Below are 19,233 nucleotides of genomic sequence, written 5' to 3' on the forward strand. Positions count from 1 at the left end.
TTTGTTCCTTTAGTACTTACTATTTCTTTTCACTGCTATTGGAAATATGATTTTGATCCATGCTTCGGTACCATGACTGACTTTTTACTTTGTATTCTCCTTTCAGGTAAACAAGATCTGGGGTGGTATGATGGAGATTGGGAGAAATGTTTAGATCAAATGTATCGAAGCGAGCAATAGAAAGTAAATGCGCGTGACTGTGTAGATAATTATGTGAAAATAGCGGGAACAAAAATTAGTCCTCCCAATCTAGGGTCAATGCCACTACTTTTTCTCCACCACACTTAATTCCACATCAAAGTCGTGACAACAAAATTTATCCCTATAATTAATCAATTGACAATAATGCAAAACTTGGTAGAATTTGTCAAATAAATGGCCCAAATTAGTTTAACTTGATGTGAACCTGTTCTTGTGGGATGCAATGCTATTTGTAGTAAACAAACAGTGCTACTGTGTCAAACTTGGGAATGCAGGGGGTGCGACGTTGCCTCTATATAAGTTAGTTAAGTTAGAGGAGAGATCACAAAGCAATTTAGTAATAGTCTTTGGGATTCATTTTCATTTTTCCAACACATATTCTAATTCCATCGACCATGGGAAGTTCCTCAGTACTCCCACCTGAAACAAGAAGGTATAAAAAAATTTGGCTATCTTACCTCTATTACGTTTAATTTGTTAAAGAACAATATTCTATGAAAAGAGTCCTTTATCTCTGACTAAATTTTTTTTGTATGAGTTTTGTTAGGTATAATACAAATTTTACTACATAATCTTTATAAACTAATGTGCTGCATCCAAATTGCTGACTAATAAAATTGAGGGATAATATCATGTAAAAATATGACAGGCTAGAAGGAAAAGTGGCACTAATTACTGGTGGGGCTAGTGGCATTGGTGCATCCACTGCAAGACTATTCTTCAAAAATGGAGCTAAAGTTGTAATTGCAGACTTGCAAGATGAAATGGGTCAGTCTTTGTGCAAAGAACTAAATCCTGAATGCACAACCTTCGTACATTGTGATGTCACCAAGGAAACTGATGTGGAAAATGCTGTTAATTGTGCTGTTTCCACGTACGGTAAATTAGACATTATGTACAACAATGCTGGTATAATTGGGGTAAAAAAAACCAGCATTCTTGACAACACCCAAGATGATTTTGAGCAAGTGATTAAGGTCAACATGTTAGGTCCTTTCCTTGGTACCAAACATGCAGCCCGTGTGATGATCCCGGCTCGCAAAGGCTGTATAATCAATACTGCTAGCATATGCTCAGTCATAGGAGGGGCTTTATCGCATGGCTACACAAGTGCAAAACATGGTGTGTATGGATTAGTAAAAAATACAGCAGTGGAGCTTGGAAAATATGGCATTCGTGTGAATTGTGTGTCACCCTATGTGGTTCCTACACCTGCGGCATGGGATATCTTCGAACCAGATGCAAATGGAGTTCCTCCTACTATTTATTCCAACCTCAAGGGTAAGAATGTCGTGCCAGAGGATATTGCTGATGCTGCACTGTTTCTTGCAAGTGATGACTCAAAATATGTGAGTGGACATAATCTTCTCGTAGACGGAGGCTATACCGCTTTGAATGCAGGCTTTTGTATGTATCCACAATGAAGAATAAAATGGGAAGTCTAAATGCACTTAAAATTAATGTTTGTGAGGCTATGTGAAATTTTCCATGAATTATTTGGTGCTTGTAGAAAGACTTTAAATAAAACTAGCCTCTTTACATGCGCTATATAGGTGTTTAGAGACCCTTCCTTTTTTTCTTTTTCTTTCATATGTATTTCTCTATTTTTATTTTTTCAGTCTATGATTCTAAAGGTGTTACCTACTTGTTTATGTGAAGATGTCTATGACGTAACCGAGAAAATCGAATTCCCATCGCCTTTGGCAATGAAAATATAGCAAAGTGAGATGACTTCCCAATGAAGGTTGAATTTGCAAATGACATTATGACTTCTGACTGGGGAATTCATTTTCAACTCCTATCATTGTGGTTTGGCAAGACAATTTTTGTGAAGTTATAGCACTGTGCATTGCAAAACAACAAATTGCAAATAAGAGTATCATTGCATTAACTATGAATAAAAAATGATGGTTAGATTCCCAGAAAGTTGCTAAATACATAATTGTGGATTCTTCTAGAAAGTATTTAGGGAATTTTAACTTAATTCTGAGTAGAGGTATGATATGGTGTAATAAATAAAAATTTATAGGCCTATAACATTAAATCAATAGATAGAATTCAATAGGAGTGGAGTCGTTGCTTTTAATGTAATCAATCTAAATTGAAAATGAATATTTCAACCTAGTGATTGATTGTGTTTTATATAAATACATAAATATCATGAGAAAACAAGTCAGGCTTATTTCGTACAAAAATATTATACCTTCAAGTTAAGTTTTTTTGCGCAAAATAAGAGGTGGAATTATTAATGCAAAAAACAAGCTTGGTACAAGTTCTTGTGCGGAAAAAAATCTTGGGGATAGCTTTCGTGTTAAAACAAGTCAGACTTATTTTATATAAGATAAATTGCAAATTACACATATAAAGTTTGGGGTTATTTGGATTTTATATCTTGAAGTTTCAAAATCTGGAATTTACCCTCTGAAGTTTGGAAATGTTTGAATTTTACACTTTGACATTTTAAAATTTGGAATTTACCACCTAAAGTTTGGGGGTGTTTAGATTTTACACTCCCAAATTTTGAAACTTTAGGGTGTAAAATCCAAACATTCTCAAACTTTAGAGAGTAAAATTCAAACACCCCTAAAATTTAGGGGTTATAAAATTCAAATTCTGAAATATTAGGGTGTAAAATCCAAATATCCCAAATTTAGATGGGCAATTTGCAATTTACCCTTTTATGTATATTGCAATATATATGTTAATCTCATTTTATAAGTGGAAGACTGAAGAATAAACTCAATAAAGAAGACTATTTCTTAATATTTTGCTCAAACAAAGTGATTATTTGAGGAAAATTATAGGCGAGGAGAAGCAACCATTTTGTATTAGTTTTTATCAGATTTTTCAAATAGTTCGCTGAAATGAAAAGCAATTTGCTCGAGTGAAATGCAATCCACTCAAGCGAGATCATTGTCAAACTTCAAAAATACATAAAGGCTAGTAATCAATGTGTGTGTGTGTGTATATATATATATAAGTAGAGACTTTATGTGGAAATGCATGAGGTTCCACTATGTGGCGCTCTAATTTTTCATTTAGCATTTTTTTTTTTTTTTTTTTATCTCTTTTCATTAAGTTTTTTTACTATTATCCAAAAGTTCACATTAACTTACTTTTACTGTTATCTTATTAATCTCTCATTAATTGCCTAAGTTTACACCATACATTTCTCTCTTCTTTATGTCTTTTAGCATAACCACCATTTTAGTATTAAAAATCAAAGCAAAAAAATAATATTTAAGGACTAATAGTAATAATTAACCAAATAAGGCTCTAAGGAGAGATAGGGAGATATAAAAATATTGTGGATTGTTAAATGAAATACATTATTTCACTATTACCAAAATAAAAGACCTGAGATTAAGGCTTTAGGGAGAGATAGAGAGACACAAAAATATTGTGGATTGTTAAATAAAACACACTGTTTCACTATTACCAAAATAAAAAGGACTAAGATTGATAGAACATTTTAAGAAAGAGGAAGGAGAATTTGAGGGGTTGCCACCTTAGTCATACTGGCCTCCCACCACCATCAAGCCGGCAAAATCCCTACGGGTAATTTTTTTTTCTTTTTTTCTTTTTAAATTAAAGGCTTAAATATGATTTAGGTTGGATAATTTGGTTGAATAGTTTTTGTTATGGGTATGTAAGGAGAGAGAATATTTAGTGTGCAATGTAAAGTCATATTCTACCATCGTTTTAAATCATCTATAAGACACATGCATACATACTTGCTTACACCATATCTTAATATTGCACTATCGATAAATGGAAGATGGTGAGAGAATTAGGATACTTTCATTTCATGGTATGCAATCTATGAACACAACACAAATTAGTTGATTTTCATGATCCTGCTACTCTTTTGCATTTATTTTTGGCTTCATGAATTTTCTAAAAAAAATTAATATTACCTTCAGAATGCTACAAATGTGCAGTGAAGTTACTAAACTAATTTTTAATATCTCAAAAAATATATATATATATATATTTTTTTTTACTCTAATTTAGTTTATTTTTTCTTGATAATATACATACAATATTCTTCAAAACCATCTTACATAAAATATCACGACACTATCAGTGTATTGCACGGGTAATTTACTAGTTGTTTTAAAAGTCCCTTGATAAAATTTATCCATTTTTGTAACTTCAAATCAAGTGCCAAATGATCATTTTATTTAGAGTCTTGGTACAAGCATCAACAATACACCAAAAATTTCACAAAGTCTCAAACATTCATTCCTCTTGGGCTCATCATAGTACAAAAACAAAAGAGCCTATGAAAATTTTGGTGAAATCTTCAATGTATTTATACCCTCCATTTCATTACTCACTAACGCAAGGCATATTCTACACCATTACATTCCCTATTGACCTATTTGAAAGATATCATGCCAGTTTCATCTATTGCAATTAAAAACAATGGTAGGGTTTGTGTTTATCAATGATGGTAGAGAATGAAATTCTTCAATATACAGCTTCTAATCTACACTTGTGAATATTATCTGCAAAATAAAAAATAAAAAAAATTTCTTATCTAAAAAAAGATTCAAAATTTTTCTCGTCAATGCCAAATATTTAAAATTTTAAATTAAACAAAAGGGAATCCATATATCTTTTCTCTTCTTAATTAAGGCTTGCAGCGTATGCACTTCGATCCATTCCTTTACTACACATTCAAAACAATGGGAAGATAGATCTAATAGCTCCTATTTTCTTTCAATTTCATGGTTCCTAAGACGATTCCACCCACTTGTTATAAGAATTCATGCCTTTATTGTTTTTACTTATTTCTTCTTAGTAGTTATTTCGAACCTAATGGAAATTTTATCTAACAATAATATTCAATGGCTGAACCTGGTTCGGGTGCAACACAACAGTGTTGTTATTTGCTCAACTTTCATATTCCCTTTGACAACTCGAAGCTCCTCAATTAATCTAAATAATAATAACTCTAAATTATACTTAAACAATAAGAGCGAAATATAATAATTAAATAATAACAAATCCACGGTATCCACCTTATATTTGTAGGGAAAATTTTTGGTTTACCTCAAATCCCAAATCTTTCCTATGCTATTCTCAGAACCTACATACATCCTACTTCCATCACATTGAAACCCCATTGCCATCATATTATTAGTATGTTAATCATAGCTCATCACCTGCCAAGCCATTAGAGATAAGTGTCCACATCAACCTTTGGAAAAAAATATGTAAAAAGACTGTTAAAAAAGTGTAAGGCTAAACTATTTTGTTTTTTTCTTTGATAAGTAAAAGTAAAACTTCTTGTAGGAGTGACATACTGGTTGAGTATTGTTTGATTTAACATCAAACAATCAAATATGCGGATTTTCAGTTGTAGCTAGGTAATGTGTATCTTGGGTTATTTCAAGCAGATTAACATGTCGTGCACATCAGGCATATCAAATCCAACATGAAAAATTTAAAAGCATCAAGCATTACAAAATTTACAATATAGGAAATAGAAAAAAGAAAAGTATGATGGCCCAGAAATTGTAGGGAAAGAAGAAAGATAATTGAGTTTTACTTTGTTTTATTATTTGGACATGTCACAGAATAAGTGGCCTAAAATATGACACAACATATGCCAAAAAAGAAATTTTTTTTTAAAAAAAATCTTATATATTTCTTATTGTAATACGAAATTTAAGAATAAATATAAAAAAGCTATTCAACTTATGGTAACAAATAAAATACTGCAAAATAAAAGGAAAAAAGATGTAAATTACTGCTCATGTCAAACTTATGGTCCCAATTCAAATACTACTAACAAAATATAATAGAGGGTATTATTAATACTCCATCCGTCCCACTTTGTTTGTCCTCTATTCCATTTAAGGATGTCCCAAAATAATGTCATGTTTCTAAAAATAAAAGTCATTAATTTACTAATGTTCCTATTATAGCCCTATTAATTTACTAATTCAATTTTTTGATAAATTTATTTAAGGGTAGTTTTAGAAACTTATACATTTTTAAAAGATAGACAAGATAATAAATGATGTTTCCTTAAAAAGTTTGACTTTTCAAACAGGACAAACAAAGTGAGACGGAGGGAGTAATACAAATGAGGATTTTACATTTTGGTGGAAACCATTGCCAGTGAGAATGGAAATCCTACTCCACTTATAGCTCTCATCAAGAATGAAATCCACGTAAAGAACAAATATCTTAATATAAAAGGAAATCCCATTATTAATTTATTATTAACACCTCCCCCCCCCCCCCCCAACAACGTCTCAATGAGCATTAAAATTTAGATTTTTTTTTTTTTTTTTGAGAAACCATCCCAGGAAGAGGGGGAGGAAAGTATTATTAAGGAAGTTCAAAAATATAAACAGATGCAATGTCAGGTAGAACATCCTCCATCCGGACATGAAAGGGGGAAAAATTACAAGCTAATCTAGCTAGTTTATGGGCTACCCTATTTCCTTGCCTATGAGTATAGCAAAAGGATAAGTTTTGAAAGGATGAGGAGGAAAGCTTGATGTCCCTGATGATGTGCCCAAAGCTTGAAGATGCGAAACCTCCACTATTTATGGCTTTGATTATTATTTCCGAATCACCTTCAACAATCACTTACTCGAGATTTAGTTCCCTTGCAAAACATATGGCACTGTGCGCTGCCAACACTTCCACCATCTCTACTGAGGTAGGCAATGGAATAGTTTGTGCAAAGGTAGTCATTACAAGACCTTTTTCATTTCTAACAATAGCTCCCAAACTTGCTAAATTATTTGCTTTAAAGGTTGCACTGCCGAAGTTGATCTTCAACCAGCCTGTTAGAGGAAGAAGCCATTTAGACTCTTGAGCTGCGAACGGGGTTGTTTGAGGAGATGAGGATGCTCGTTGGAATTCCTATAGGTTGTCCACAGCCATGGAATTAATCTTCCCCAATGGAACCACTGCCTCACCTACACAAATCTGGTTTTTGCGGGACCAAATCAACGAAGCAGTCATAGCAAATAGCTTAGTGAGGTTGCTTTTTTCCTGGTAGAGTTGGATGACGTCCAAGAAGGATCTGCAATTCCTAGAGTCATCAATTAGCCAAGCAAAATGGACCTCCCAACTTGACGCTAATGCTGGACAGGACCAGAGAGCATGGTGGGATGTTTCTTGGTCTAGGTTGCAGTTAGGGTAGGTATCATCACCTAAGATCTTCCTTTTCATTAGATTTGCTCTTGAAGGCAAAGAATCCAGTCCAGCTCTCCAAATTAGAGTTTTCACTCTATTCGGGATCTGTAAGCTCCAAATACCCTTCCATACTCTTTTAGTTGGAGACAAATTTGAAGATGTCGGGGTATCTTTCATCTCTTTCTCCATAAGCAATCTATAACCCGATCTAACAGAGTAAACACCATCTGGATTATTAGGCCAAATCAGCTTTTCTTCACAATCTTCAAGGCTAAGTAGGATCGATTTGATCAAGGCAGCTTTGTGGGGCAAGAAAATATTATCTATCACTTACTCAATCCAGCAGTGCCTCTCTGTATCAATTAAGATTGAGACCTGTGCATCACTACCAAAAAAGGCCCAAGGAGACACCACTCTCTTATTATGGGGATCCGGGAGCCAATTCTCGTGGTAGATCCGAATTGAAGAGCCATTACCCACCCTCTATTGCATCCCTTTACAAATCACATCTCTACCCTTTAGGATACTCTTCCAGGCAAACAAACCATTTCCTTCCTTAGCATCAAGAATGGATACCTTGGGGAAAATTTTAGCTTTGAAGCACTTGTGAAATATTGAGGTCTTGTTGTCCAACAATCGCCAAACCTGTTTAGCTAACATGGCATCATTAAATTTTTGAAGACCTTTGAAACCCATACCTTCCAAGTTTTTTGGCTAACATAGAGAGCTCCATTTGGTCCAGTGAATCGTCCTTTGATTTCCTCTCTGTCCCCACCAGAATTTCCTAATCAAGGCTTCAAAGTCATTACAAAGAGTGATCGGGAGTTTGAAGCAGCTCATTGCGTAGGTTGAAATTGCCTGGATGACTACTTTGAGGAGAACTTCACGTCCCACTTGGGAAAGTAGTTGTTCCTTCCAACCTTGGAGTTTTGCCAAAACCCTTTCCTTGATGTAAAGCAAGCTTGCTTTCTTATTTTTTCCCACTAGAGACAGAAGGCCAAGATACTTCTCGTATTACTTGATCTCTTGCACACCTAGGGAATCTTTGATTTGATCTAGGATGTTTGGTGGAGTGGAGTGGATTAGCTAAAAAATAAACCAGTTTTGTTCCGGTTCAGTTGCTGGTCGGATGCCTTCTCATCGCTACACATAGGGCTATCCAAGGACCTGGGCCAACCGATCTGCTCGACTTTACTTGCCTGACTCGAAGGCCCACGGGTGTCTCCAAATGTAGACAGTGGTCAGTCACGGGTCCAGCTTAAAAATAATCGAATATTTGGTTTGGGTTTCAGATTATACAATATTTCAATCGAATTAACTGACCCGACCGAATTACTAAAACAATAATGTCTAGCTATCCAACCATGTCCTGCCCTAACTTTTCGGTAACTAGAAAGTAGTCAGAATTTTTTGACATAAGTTCCCACTTCCCAAATCAACCGTTTAAATCAAAAGCAATATTCAAGATCCACGGTCACAAATTATGTTTCAGTGCTTTAGAGTTTAGACTACTTTTTCTATAACATGACAACTCTAGCCTCTAGTCACAATCTCATATTAGAATGGCACAATTACCCAAATTTCAAATCAGCCTTTAAAACTTAAAATTAAAATCAAGAACTAAAATCCCATGGTCACCATTATAGTTACAAAACACTCTTTTGATCTGATATGATATCACAATTCCAAATCCCACAGCCACAATCTAATCCCACAGTCACAAGAACTCTCTGTCTCTTTAACCTCTTTAGCTTACTCTTTCATTCAATCTCACTTTCTCAAAGACTAGCGCCAAACCATAGCAGCTCACTACTCACTACAAACCTTAGCCACCGCCCCTCTCTACCTACAATCAATATGGGTTGAAGGTTGAAGAAATCAACTTGGGTTGTTCTTGATTTTCCTCCCCACTCAGTTCTCCCTTCAAAGCCTAGTTGTTGCCATTATCTACTCCTTAATCTGGTATTGTCTCCTCCTCACCAACTCAGTTCTCACTCCAAATTTTCTTTGGGTAAATAATATTGGTTTCTCATCTCTCTTTTTGTATGTCTCATTGATTTTATTTGTTATGGAAATCAGCTGTTAAAATAAAATAAACCCAAAGATTTATTATTTGAAATCTTAACCGACTAACCGACAACTCCGACCCGCCCAACCGATGACCCAAAATACTGGGTCCAACCCGAATATTCGGTCAAATATGAGTCCAAAACTCAGTCACCCAATCAAATCGAGTCGAGTTCGAATTAGACCCAAAATCAATTCGAACTGACCTATGGACAGCCCTAACAACACAGCAAAGCTTGAATTTTTTGGCATTCAGTTAGAGAGGCTTTGCAAAAAACCAAACTATCGTTAGTAAAAAATAAGTGAGTTAATCTAGGACCTTTTTTATAGATGGACGCGCCCCGGATATGTCCGGCTTCCACCACCTGTTGCAAAAGACTATGAAGGCCTTCTGTACAAATGAGGAATAAGTAGGGAGATAGTAGGTCCCCCTGATGTAGTCCTCTTGATGGTTGGATAACTTTCAAGGGTTCACCGTTTATTAGGATGAAGTAGTTGACCATAGAAATGCACTCCATGATTAGGGCAACCCATCTTACATCAAAGCCCATTCACTTCATTATAGTCTCTAAATATACCCATTCAACACGATCGTAGGTCTTGCTTATGTCCAGCTTCAGAGCAAGGTATCCGGACTTACCATGTTGGTGATGCCTCATGTAGTGAAGAGTTTCAAAAGCCATAAGGATGTTATCTGTGATGACTCTCCTTACTTGAAAAGCACTTTGATTTTCTGATACAACCATCAGAAGGACAGCTCTAAGTTTGTTAGCTAGTACTTTTGACACAAGCTTATACACCACATTACACAAGCTAATAGGCCTATATTCAGTGATATTTTCAGGAGATTTTACCTTCAGGATCAAAGTGATATTGGTGTGATTTATTTCTTTAGGGTGTGTTTGGTTGGAGGTGAAATAGGGAGGATGGAAAAAAAGGAGAGAAAATTGTTGGGGGGAAGTGTTTGGTTGGAAGGGAGAGGGGGAGGGAATTTTGGTGGGGCCCAGGAGTTTTCTCTCCTGGCCCACCAAAACACTATCTCTCCAAATTGGGGAGAAAATGGGAGAGGAAATTGTGCAAAACTTTTTTGGAAAAAAATGCCCATTCAAGTCCATTGTGTGTGTACTGTGTACGTGCCTACCTTGCCTTTGTTTCCTATTCCTTATATAAAAAAAAAATTTACAACTGGACATGGGCATGGCCTTTGTTTAATTGTTTCTAACTGCAATACTGCTACCTTTTTTTCTTTTTTCTTTTTTCTTTTTTTTTTTTTTTAAATTTTAACAGGGCATTTTGTTTTTTGGTGTGGTTGTTTTGCTTTTTTGTTTTTTAACTAGACATGATTGGTTTTTTTGGATGGTTGATTTTTTTTTACATGATCTTTATTTTAGTAAACTTAGTGTGATTTTATTTTATTGTTTTTTTTAACAAGATAATTTTTTTAATAAGGGCATATGAGTCAATTTATATAAATTACATATTCTATTCTCTCACTTTTTTTTCTTAGTAAAACAAAACAGTTTTCAATCCCTTCACTTTTCCACCCTCCCAACCAAACACAAATGAGAGAAAATAAAATCTTTTCTATCCTCCCACTTTTCTATCCACTCTTCATTTTCTATCCTCCCACTTTTCCATCCTTCCAACCAAATGCACCTTTAGGGATTTTACAATTAATCAAGCAGTCAAGAACAGCTGAGCAGACAACCTCTCCAATCAGAGACCAGAAAGATTGATAAAAAGGGGGGGGGGGGGTTGGCATACCGTCTGGGCCTGAGGCTGTGATGGGTTCCATCTGCTTAAGGGCAGATTCAACTTCATCCTTTAAGAAAGGCTTGAGTAGTTTTGCATTCATTTCCTTTGTAACAGTGGGTTTGACTACCTACATGACTTCAAAAAATTCCGTGGGATGAGATGAGGTAAACAGGGAGTGGTAATAATCATAGGTTATGTCTTTGATCTGACTGTCTTCAGTGCACCAAGCATTGAAGGAGGTTCTTAACCCTGAGATCCTATTCCTTCAAAACCTGTGTGAGGCTTTGCTGTGAAAATAGCTTGTATTACGGTCACCACACTTCAAGAAAAGGGCTCTCGAATGTTGCTGCCACATCTGACTCTCTTTAACCAGAAGATCATTGATTTTTGCCCTCAATGATTTAACCACTTTGTAATCCACTTCCCCTTTGGCTGCTGCTATCTAGGCTTTGGAAAGCATTTTTCCTTTAATCTCAATTTGCTTCTTGATACATCCGAATGATTGATGACTCCAATCTGAGAGCTTTTTCCCACAGATTTTTATTTTCCCTGCGATCAGCGCCATGGTAGCATTTTGAGAGGTTGTCCCCCCAAGCAGTGTTAACAGTATCATTGCATCCTCTGTCACGAAGCCACATTTGCTGAAATTTGAATGGGCAGTTCGGACGAGGAGCTATCCCCTCCGGTTTAATTAGGATGGCTTTATGGTTTGAGGAATGAGTAGGAAGGTGCTGAACCTTTGTGCCCGGGTTGAGGGAGAACCATCCATTGGTAGCAACTGCCCTGTCAAGCCGTTCAAGTACTAACCCACCAGAACACTTACCCCTCCATGTGAATTCCTCCCCCCCCCCCCACACATATCCTAGATCCATGAAGCCACACTCATCTAGAACATCCTGAAAAGCCTTCATCAGAATCTCCTATCTGGGACCGAGGCCAAGCTTTTCATGCGACCAAAGGATTTCATTAAAATCCCCTACACACAACCACGAGAGAGAGTATTGACGGTGAAGATCGCGTAGCAAAGACCAAGTTCCATGCTTCCTGGCCGAGTCGGCAAAACTATAAATGCCCGTAAACCGCCATTGCTTGTTCAAGACTTCTCCGACGATGGCATCGATATGGTTTAGGGAGGAAGAGACCACATCTGTGATGCCCCAATTTGATTGATTGTGTGATGTGTGTGGGTGTGTGATGAGTCCCACATCGGGTATTTACTGGGTTGAACTGGGCTTTATTAACAACTGCAAGGAGCCTCAATTGTGACTAGTCCTTTTGAGGTATAACACAGATGTGGTTAGGGTTTTTCTTTAGGTCGTTACATATGGTATTAGAGCCGACCCGGTAATCTCGTGTGGGCTCAAAGACACTACCCCACAAAGTGGGCCTTAACGAGGATGTTAGGGATTTAAGTGGGGGAGATTTTGATGCTCCAATTTGATTGATTATGTGATGTGTGTGGGTATGTGATGAGTCCCACATCGGGTATTTACCGGGTTGAACTGGGCTTTATTAATAACTGCAAAGAGACTCAATTGTGACTAGTCCTTTTGAGGTATAGCACAGATGTGGCTAGCGCTTTTCCATGGGTCGTTACAACATCTATGTGTAAGGACTTATTTCAAAGTAGAGTTAAACAATTAGCCTTACCTACGTTGGGACCAATCCAACAATGATCGAATTTCAGTTCATCACATAATCGTCGTAGCCTAACTTCATCCGCTCATGTCTTGGCTAAAAACAGGGTAGCGAGATCTTGTGCCCGAGTGAGTACCTCGAGCTCTCAGACTGTGCATCGGTTCCCAAGCCCACACATGTTCCAGCATAGCCAATTCATTGTTCTCGGTAGGGTTGAAGATCAGTTGCCGCCACTCAGGGAAGATTTTCATCAGGGTTAGCACAATCAAGGATTTTGCGCTTAGTGGGAATGTAACTATCCAGAGGAGTAGGGGAAATGCTTTTGCCTAGGGATACATCAAGTATCTGATTGTCAATGAGGTGGGAGGGCCTTTGGATGCGAACCCATTTACCACCAAAATAGGCTTAAGTTTGCACTAAGTCTCCGAGTCAATGTTTAATAAGTCACGAAGGGGAATGGGCTGATTATTGGAACTTTCATTAACTGGGCCTGGTTGATGAGCTGGCTAAGGTTTGTTGACCAGATTTATGGTGGTAAATGAGTCTTTCAAACTCAGAGACGGTGGTGCTACCCTGTTAAAATGGTGAATATCTTGATCAATATCTTGAATTAATTGATCAAAGTTAACGGGGATCAAAGATTTCGGAGGGAAATCCTCCTTTGAGATCTCTGCTATCTTTAGGCGAATAAAATCCGAACAGTTAGAATTTTCATTACCCTGATTCTCGCTAATCACATTAATTCCCCTCGGTGGACAGGAGGTGGGTTCCAAGGTGCGTTGTTGAGCCACCATCGGTAGCTGAGAAAGTGAGTCGGCTGTGGATTAGGTAGGGTTGCTCGTCCTTTTCTTTGCAAAGAAACCAAGGATCGAGACTACATTTTTCCTTGAAGTGATGAAGGGGGGTGCCCGAAGCCAAGGACCAAATTGTTGGTCTTCGAGTTTGAGGGTGCCTTCGCTTTCAATCCAGGTCTTGCAATTTTTGTCATCGTGAGTAAGGCAACCACACCAATAGCATAGGTTGGGGAGACATTCATATTTGAAGGAGACCCAGTGCTCTTTGCCATCTTCTAGAGTGATGAGCCTTCCTCAACACAAAGGTTGAGAATATCAACCGAAACTCTCACTCTAATGAAGTTGCCTCCATCACAATCCAGAACTTCATTAGGGTGGAGTATCGTTACTACTGATTCACATATTTTTTCTGCGACCTCCTTGTTTCTGAAATGCAGCGGGATGACATAGACTTGAACCCAAAAAGAGACCTTAGTTAGATCTAATGCCTTCAAAGAGGCGTCCTTGTCGTAGTGAGATAGGACCATTAAGTGTTCCATAGCTCTGATGAAAGAATTCGATCAACATCTGTATTGTTATCAAAAGAGAAAAGGATAACATGATCTCCAATGTTTTTGACCTTGAAACTCGATTTGGATCTCCAGAGGGGAGTGAAGGTGGTGGCAATGGCATCAATGTTTAGAGGATGTTTGGTTAGAAATCTTGCAGCAATTGCATGTTCAGTAATGGCTTGCTCTCTCTTCAAACATAGACTTAAGGTCCTCTTTGTCCGAGAGAGATAAGGAACTCCAGTTGGTATCCTTTTATCCTACAATTTCTTAGCAATTGAACAAAGAAAGGGAAGTTTCGCCTTGATTAAAAATAGTAACTGAAAATATTGGAATTAAATCGCATCGAGCTAGAGAAGCAATTACTAAATAGCAATAAAGCTATTGACAAAGGACTCAAAACTTGTTTTACAATTTTACCCGATCTAAAATTCTATGCTTAAACTATATTTATTTTTGAAAGAAATTGAAGCTATCCATTATCCATCCTGTCTATAAATCATATACTTAATTACTATGTAATAAAAAGTTGAGTTTAAAAGTTATGGCTATTCTAAGTGACTGTACCAAATTGCAAAAGTTTTTTTAAGATGAAAGCAAGAGTTATTTTCTTAATGACCTATATCAATTTGGTCACATCTATACTTTTCAGCTCTTATCTGTAGATAAGGTTATCTTCTAATAAGTGTAGGATTCCATCTTTGAGTTTGACCAGATATTAGCATTTGTTGTTTATAACAATATAAACATGACATTTGTTTCTAAAGGCAATTTGTGATATTAAGATGACCGGATATTAATATTTTATCAAATCACAAATAAAGGCAACAGAGGTCAGTGATTCTCAATTTTCTTTTGTTTTTTTGATAGGAGCTTTTCCTTTTTTATTAATTGTCAGTGCTATAGAAATAGTGTTGTGTTTAATTATCGAATAAGTTCTCAAAGGATTGATGTAATAAATGTTTCATTCGATTTCTTCTATGTTGTTTTAGATTTAATTTTAATTTTAATTTTAGTTTTGTCATAGGAGACACTTAATATGTGTGTGTATGAATGATGTCAAGAACGTAAAAATTACATATTTTTAAGCAACAGTGAGGAAAATTCTAAATGGTATTACTTAAACAAATTATACATTATATAATATGACAAAACCGTACGAGAATTTAACTAGTATATTATAAAAGTTGAATCCTACAATGGGTAAATGCACAAAACGATGACAGGTAGCACAACTTTCTACCTATTTAGAATGATGTGGGCTAATAGTATCACATAGCAAGTAGCAATTTGTCCTAATATGTTGTATTTAGTACTCTTAAATGTAATGGTGCATGTATATATTATTTACTAATCATTTTGTTTTATTTTTCTATTAAATATCATTTGACCATTTGATATATATAAATATATATATATATTTCTATTAAAAAATTAACTTTTTATAATTATCTAATTGTATATACTAATTAAAAGGAAAAAAAAAAAAAAAAAAAAAACTTACTTACTATTATATCTAAAAGTTGAGTTGTTTATATAACAACTATTGTTGTCTACTTTGGTCCAGTATTGGACTAATTAGGCCTTAAATTGATTCTTTTTTTAGATTATCTACTTCAACTTGGGTTCATTTTTTTTTTTTGGGGTAAAAAATATAGAAAAATTAGATATTAAAATTAGAGATATGGGCCCTAAAAAAATATAAATGATAAATATTCAAAAGATAATCTTAAAATTCAAGTTTTAATAATATAGGCCTTATACTTAAATTTTGGAAAGAAAGGAAAATGTTACAATTCTAAAGTTATATAATAATTTAAACTTATTGTAACATGTTACATATTTTCCATGAAATGCAAATGTAATTTTTTTTTTTAATATTCTTGGATCTATTAAAATTAGAAAATTGATTATGGTATATTTAAAAAAATCATTTTTAATAATATCTTCTCCATTTATATAAAACAATATTATAATTATGTAATTTAAATATATTTACTAAATTAAAATTATATATATATATATATTTTTTTTTTTGTTGTTGAATTCAAAATATATTATATGTTCCATTACATAAACTTTATAAAAATAGAAAATACTTTAAATAATAATTAGGTAATTAAGCCACTGAGGCTTTACAAAGACACTAGACTAAAGGAATATAAACAGACCAACAAAACACTAACAGACCCTTGATTAGTTCGGTTACAACCAACAAACAAACGAAAACCACAAAAAAAGAAAAAAGAAAAAAGAAGCTAATTGGTTCTTGTCAAACATGAAGTACAGGGATTTTCCACACTTATTTCTTGAAAAGAAACAAATTTGTCAGCCTTAAAGCCCATTGAGTCCCAGAAGAAGCATTGAAACAAAAACGTGGGAAACTCCTTTCTTTGCCAAAAGACCAGCTCACCCATTAGAGTTAACATGCATTTTTGCATGAACGAAACTTTTTGGCTAGCTATAAATAATAACAGGAACTAAACAATAATAAAAGACCAACGTGAATCTTAATTGAAAATTAAGGACTATAAGAAACTAAATGATGATGATGCAAGGCTCACAAATGCTATAAAATTGAATGAATAGAAGAAACTGAATGAATAGAAAAATTACAAAATATCCATTTGCAATCACAAGTTTCAATCGCTAGAGTGACATTACTCTTTTATTTTCCCTGGATGTCGTCATTAGGATTTAAACTTAATCACTTCCCAGTTTTCATTTACAACATTGCCTTCTAAACAGGGAGGTATTGTCTATCTAAGGCTGAGGCAGATTATCATTATCATGGGGTGCAAGGTTTGCATAAGGCACCATATCTCCATTAGGTTGAAAGCCATTCCAAGTTCCTATATTTAGGATTGGGAATGCTCCATAATCAACTCCATTGGGCTCAAAAGTTGGAACCTCATATCCGTAAGGGTGCAACCATGTAGCACCCCCATAAAATGGTGCACCAAAATAAATCCATGAAGCATTCCCGTAAGACAATGCACATATAGGAGAATAAAAATCAAAATAAGGAGCATAATGATGATAATAAGGAGCATTAGGCACATAACCAAGACTACTAGAACTTAAGACTGTATTGTTCCAATGATAAGAGAATATTTGACTATGATTCATGTCCTTCGGTTCAGCCCTCTTAACTGAAGAGAAATCAAGAACAATACAAGAAAGAAGAAAAGCACAGAGAGAAAAGAGGAAGAAGAAAAGAAAATTTGTGGAGAAATTTCTGTTCTAATTTCAATACTGCAATATCGGTTACAGACCCCAATATATAGGGATTAACCATTTTCGTATAATGTGGAATACCCTAACTAACATAGCTCAGATGCTAACACGTGGACAAGAGCATAGGATGCTGACACTTGGACTCTAAACTGTAACAAACTTATACTACATGTAGTTTCATAGTTTCATAGCTAAGCTACAGGTCGTGTAGACTCTGCCTTGAACTCAGTCTCTGGCTTTACATCCCTCCTCAAATTGAGGGGAGGAACTCCCATCAGGTTGGAAACAAAAGCTTGAAACTTAGGAGAAGAAAGAGCCTTAGTGAAGATATCAGCCAATTGATCATGAGTAGAAATGAAATGAACCTATAACTCTTTAGCCATAACTTTCTCTCGGATATAATGGTAATCCACCTTAATATGCTTGGTACGATCATGGAAGACAGGGTAGCTAATGCCAGAGTAGACACATTATCACACCACAACAAAGGAGGCAAAGACAAATAAACACCCAAATCCCTAAGAATTTGCCTAATCCAAGACAGCCCTGCAGTAGTAGAAGCTAAAGCCCTATACTCAGCTTCAGTAGATGATCTAGCAATTGTCAACTGCTTTTTAGCAGACCAAGTGACAGGGGAGTTGCCCAAAAACACCACCATGCTAGTGATAGACTTTCTGTCAAGAGGATCACCAACTCAGTCAGCATCACAATAAGTTGAGAGGGCTAAGGAACTTGGATGAAAATTAATACCAAGGTGCAAAGTACCTTTAAGATACCTAAGAATCCTTTTAACTGCCATCAAATGGTATTAGGTAGGCTGACTCATGAATTGACGTGCTTGCTGAACAAAATAAGAGAGATCAGGCCTAGTAAAAGTTAAATACTGCAAGGCACCAACCGTGCTCCTGTAGGAAGTTGGATCAGCAAGTAAGGGACTAGACTGAGAACTTATATGCACAGTGGGTGAACAAGGAGTAAGACAAGGCTTGCAATCTAGCATATTAAACTTGGTGAGCAAATCCGTAGCATATTTAGATTGATGCACAAATAGACCTTGAGATGTGTATTCAATCTGGAGACCAAGAAAGAATCTAAGTGGACCAAGATCCTCCAAATCAAAAATAGCACTAAGATTGGTGATAAGCTAATCAATGAAAGAAGCATCACTACCATTAATAATGATATCATCAACATAAAGAAGAAGGTAAACCACAATTGGACCATGATGTAAGATAAAGAGGTTACTGTCAACAAAAGAGGCATGAAACCCAATGTGAAACAGCTGAGTGGTGAAGCTCTCAAATCGGGCTCTAGGGGCCTGTTTCAGTCCATAAATGGCCTTATGAAGAAGGCAGACATGAGAAGGATGGGCAGGATCAACATATCCAGGAGGTTAAGACATAAAAACCTCTTCATAAAGCACCCCATGAAGAAAAGCATTAGAGACATCTAATTGCTTCAAAGACCAATTGTGTTGCACAGCCAAAGCCAAGATGATCCTCACAGTAGCTGGTTTTACCACAGGACTAAAAGTCTCCTCATAGTCCAATCCATATTGCTGTAAGAACCCTTTGGCCACAAGTTTGGCCTTGTACCTAGCAATAGCTCCATCACTACCCCTCTTAACCTTATAAACCATTTTATAAGAAACCACATTTTTACCAGCTGGAAGAGGGACCAAAGTCCAAGTATTCTATTTTAACAGAGAAGCATATTCAGAGTCCATAGCTGCAACCTATTGTGGATGCAAAGAAGCAACACTAAAAGTAGGAGGTTCAACCTGAGTATAATTCCTCACAACTCTGTAAGCTTTAGGCTTGAAAATACCA

At 35.8% G+C, this 19,233-nt stretch overlaps 1 protein-coding gene across 1 annotated transcript; it reads left to right on the forward strand.

The window, feature by feature from the left end:
• Nucleotides 1–540: 540 nt before the first annotated feature.
• Nucleotides 541–1,749, forward strand: LOC115992987 (momilactone A synthase-like). The gene is made up of 2 exons (XM_031117248.1): nucleotides 541–634; nucleotides 851–1,749. The coding sequence occupies exons 1-2, from the start codon at nucleotides 597–599 to the stop codon at nucleotides 1,623–1,625; spliced, it is 813 nt and encodes a 270-aa protein (XP_030973108.1). The 5' UTR covers nucleotides 541–596; the 3' UTR covers nucleotides 1,626–1,749.
• The last annotated feature ends 17,484 nt before the right edge of the window (nucleotides 1,750–19,233 follow it).

This window comes from Quercus lobata, chromosome 5 (genome assembly GCF_001633185.2).
Source record: "Quercus lobata isolate SW786 chromosome 5, ValleyOak3.0 Primary Assembly, whole genome shotgun sequence".
Lineage (NCBI taxonomy): Eukaryota > Viridiplantae > Streptophyta > Magnoliopsida > Fagales > Fagaceae > Quercus > Quercus lobata.

What these genes read in the sequence shown, in the direction of transcription:
- LOC115992987 (XM_031117248.1), top strand. Translation starts at nt 597, where the DNA reads ATGGGAAGTTCCTCAGTACTCCCACCTGAAACAAGAAG. An exon ending in CTCCCACCTGAAACAAGAAG is followed by an intron (nt 635 to 850) that starts GTATAAAAAAAT and finishes AAAATATGACAG; the next exon opens with GCTAGAAGGAAAAGTGGCAC.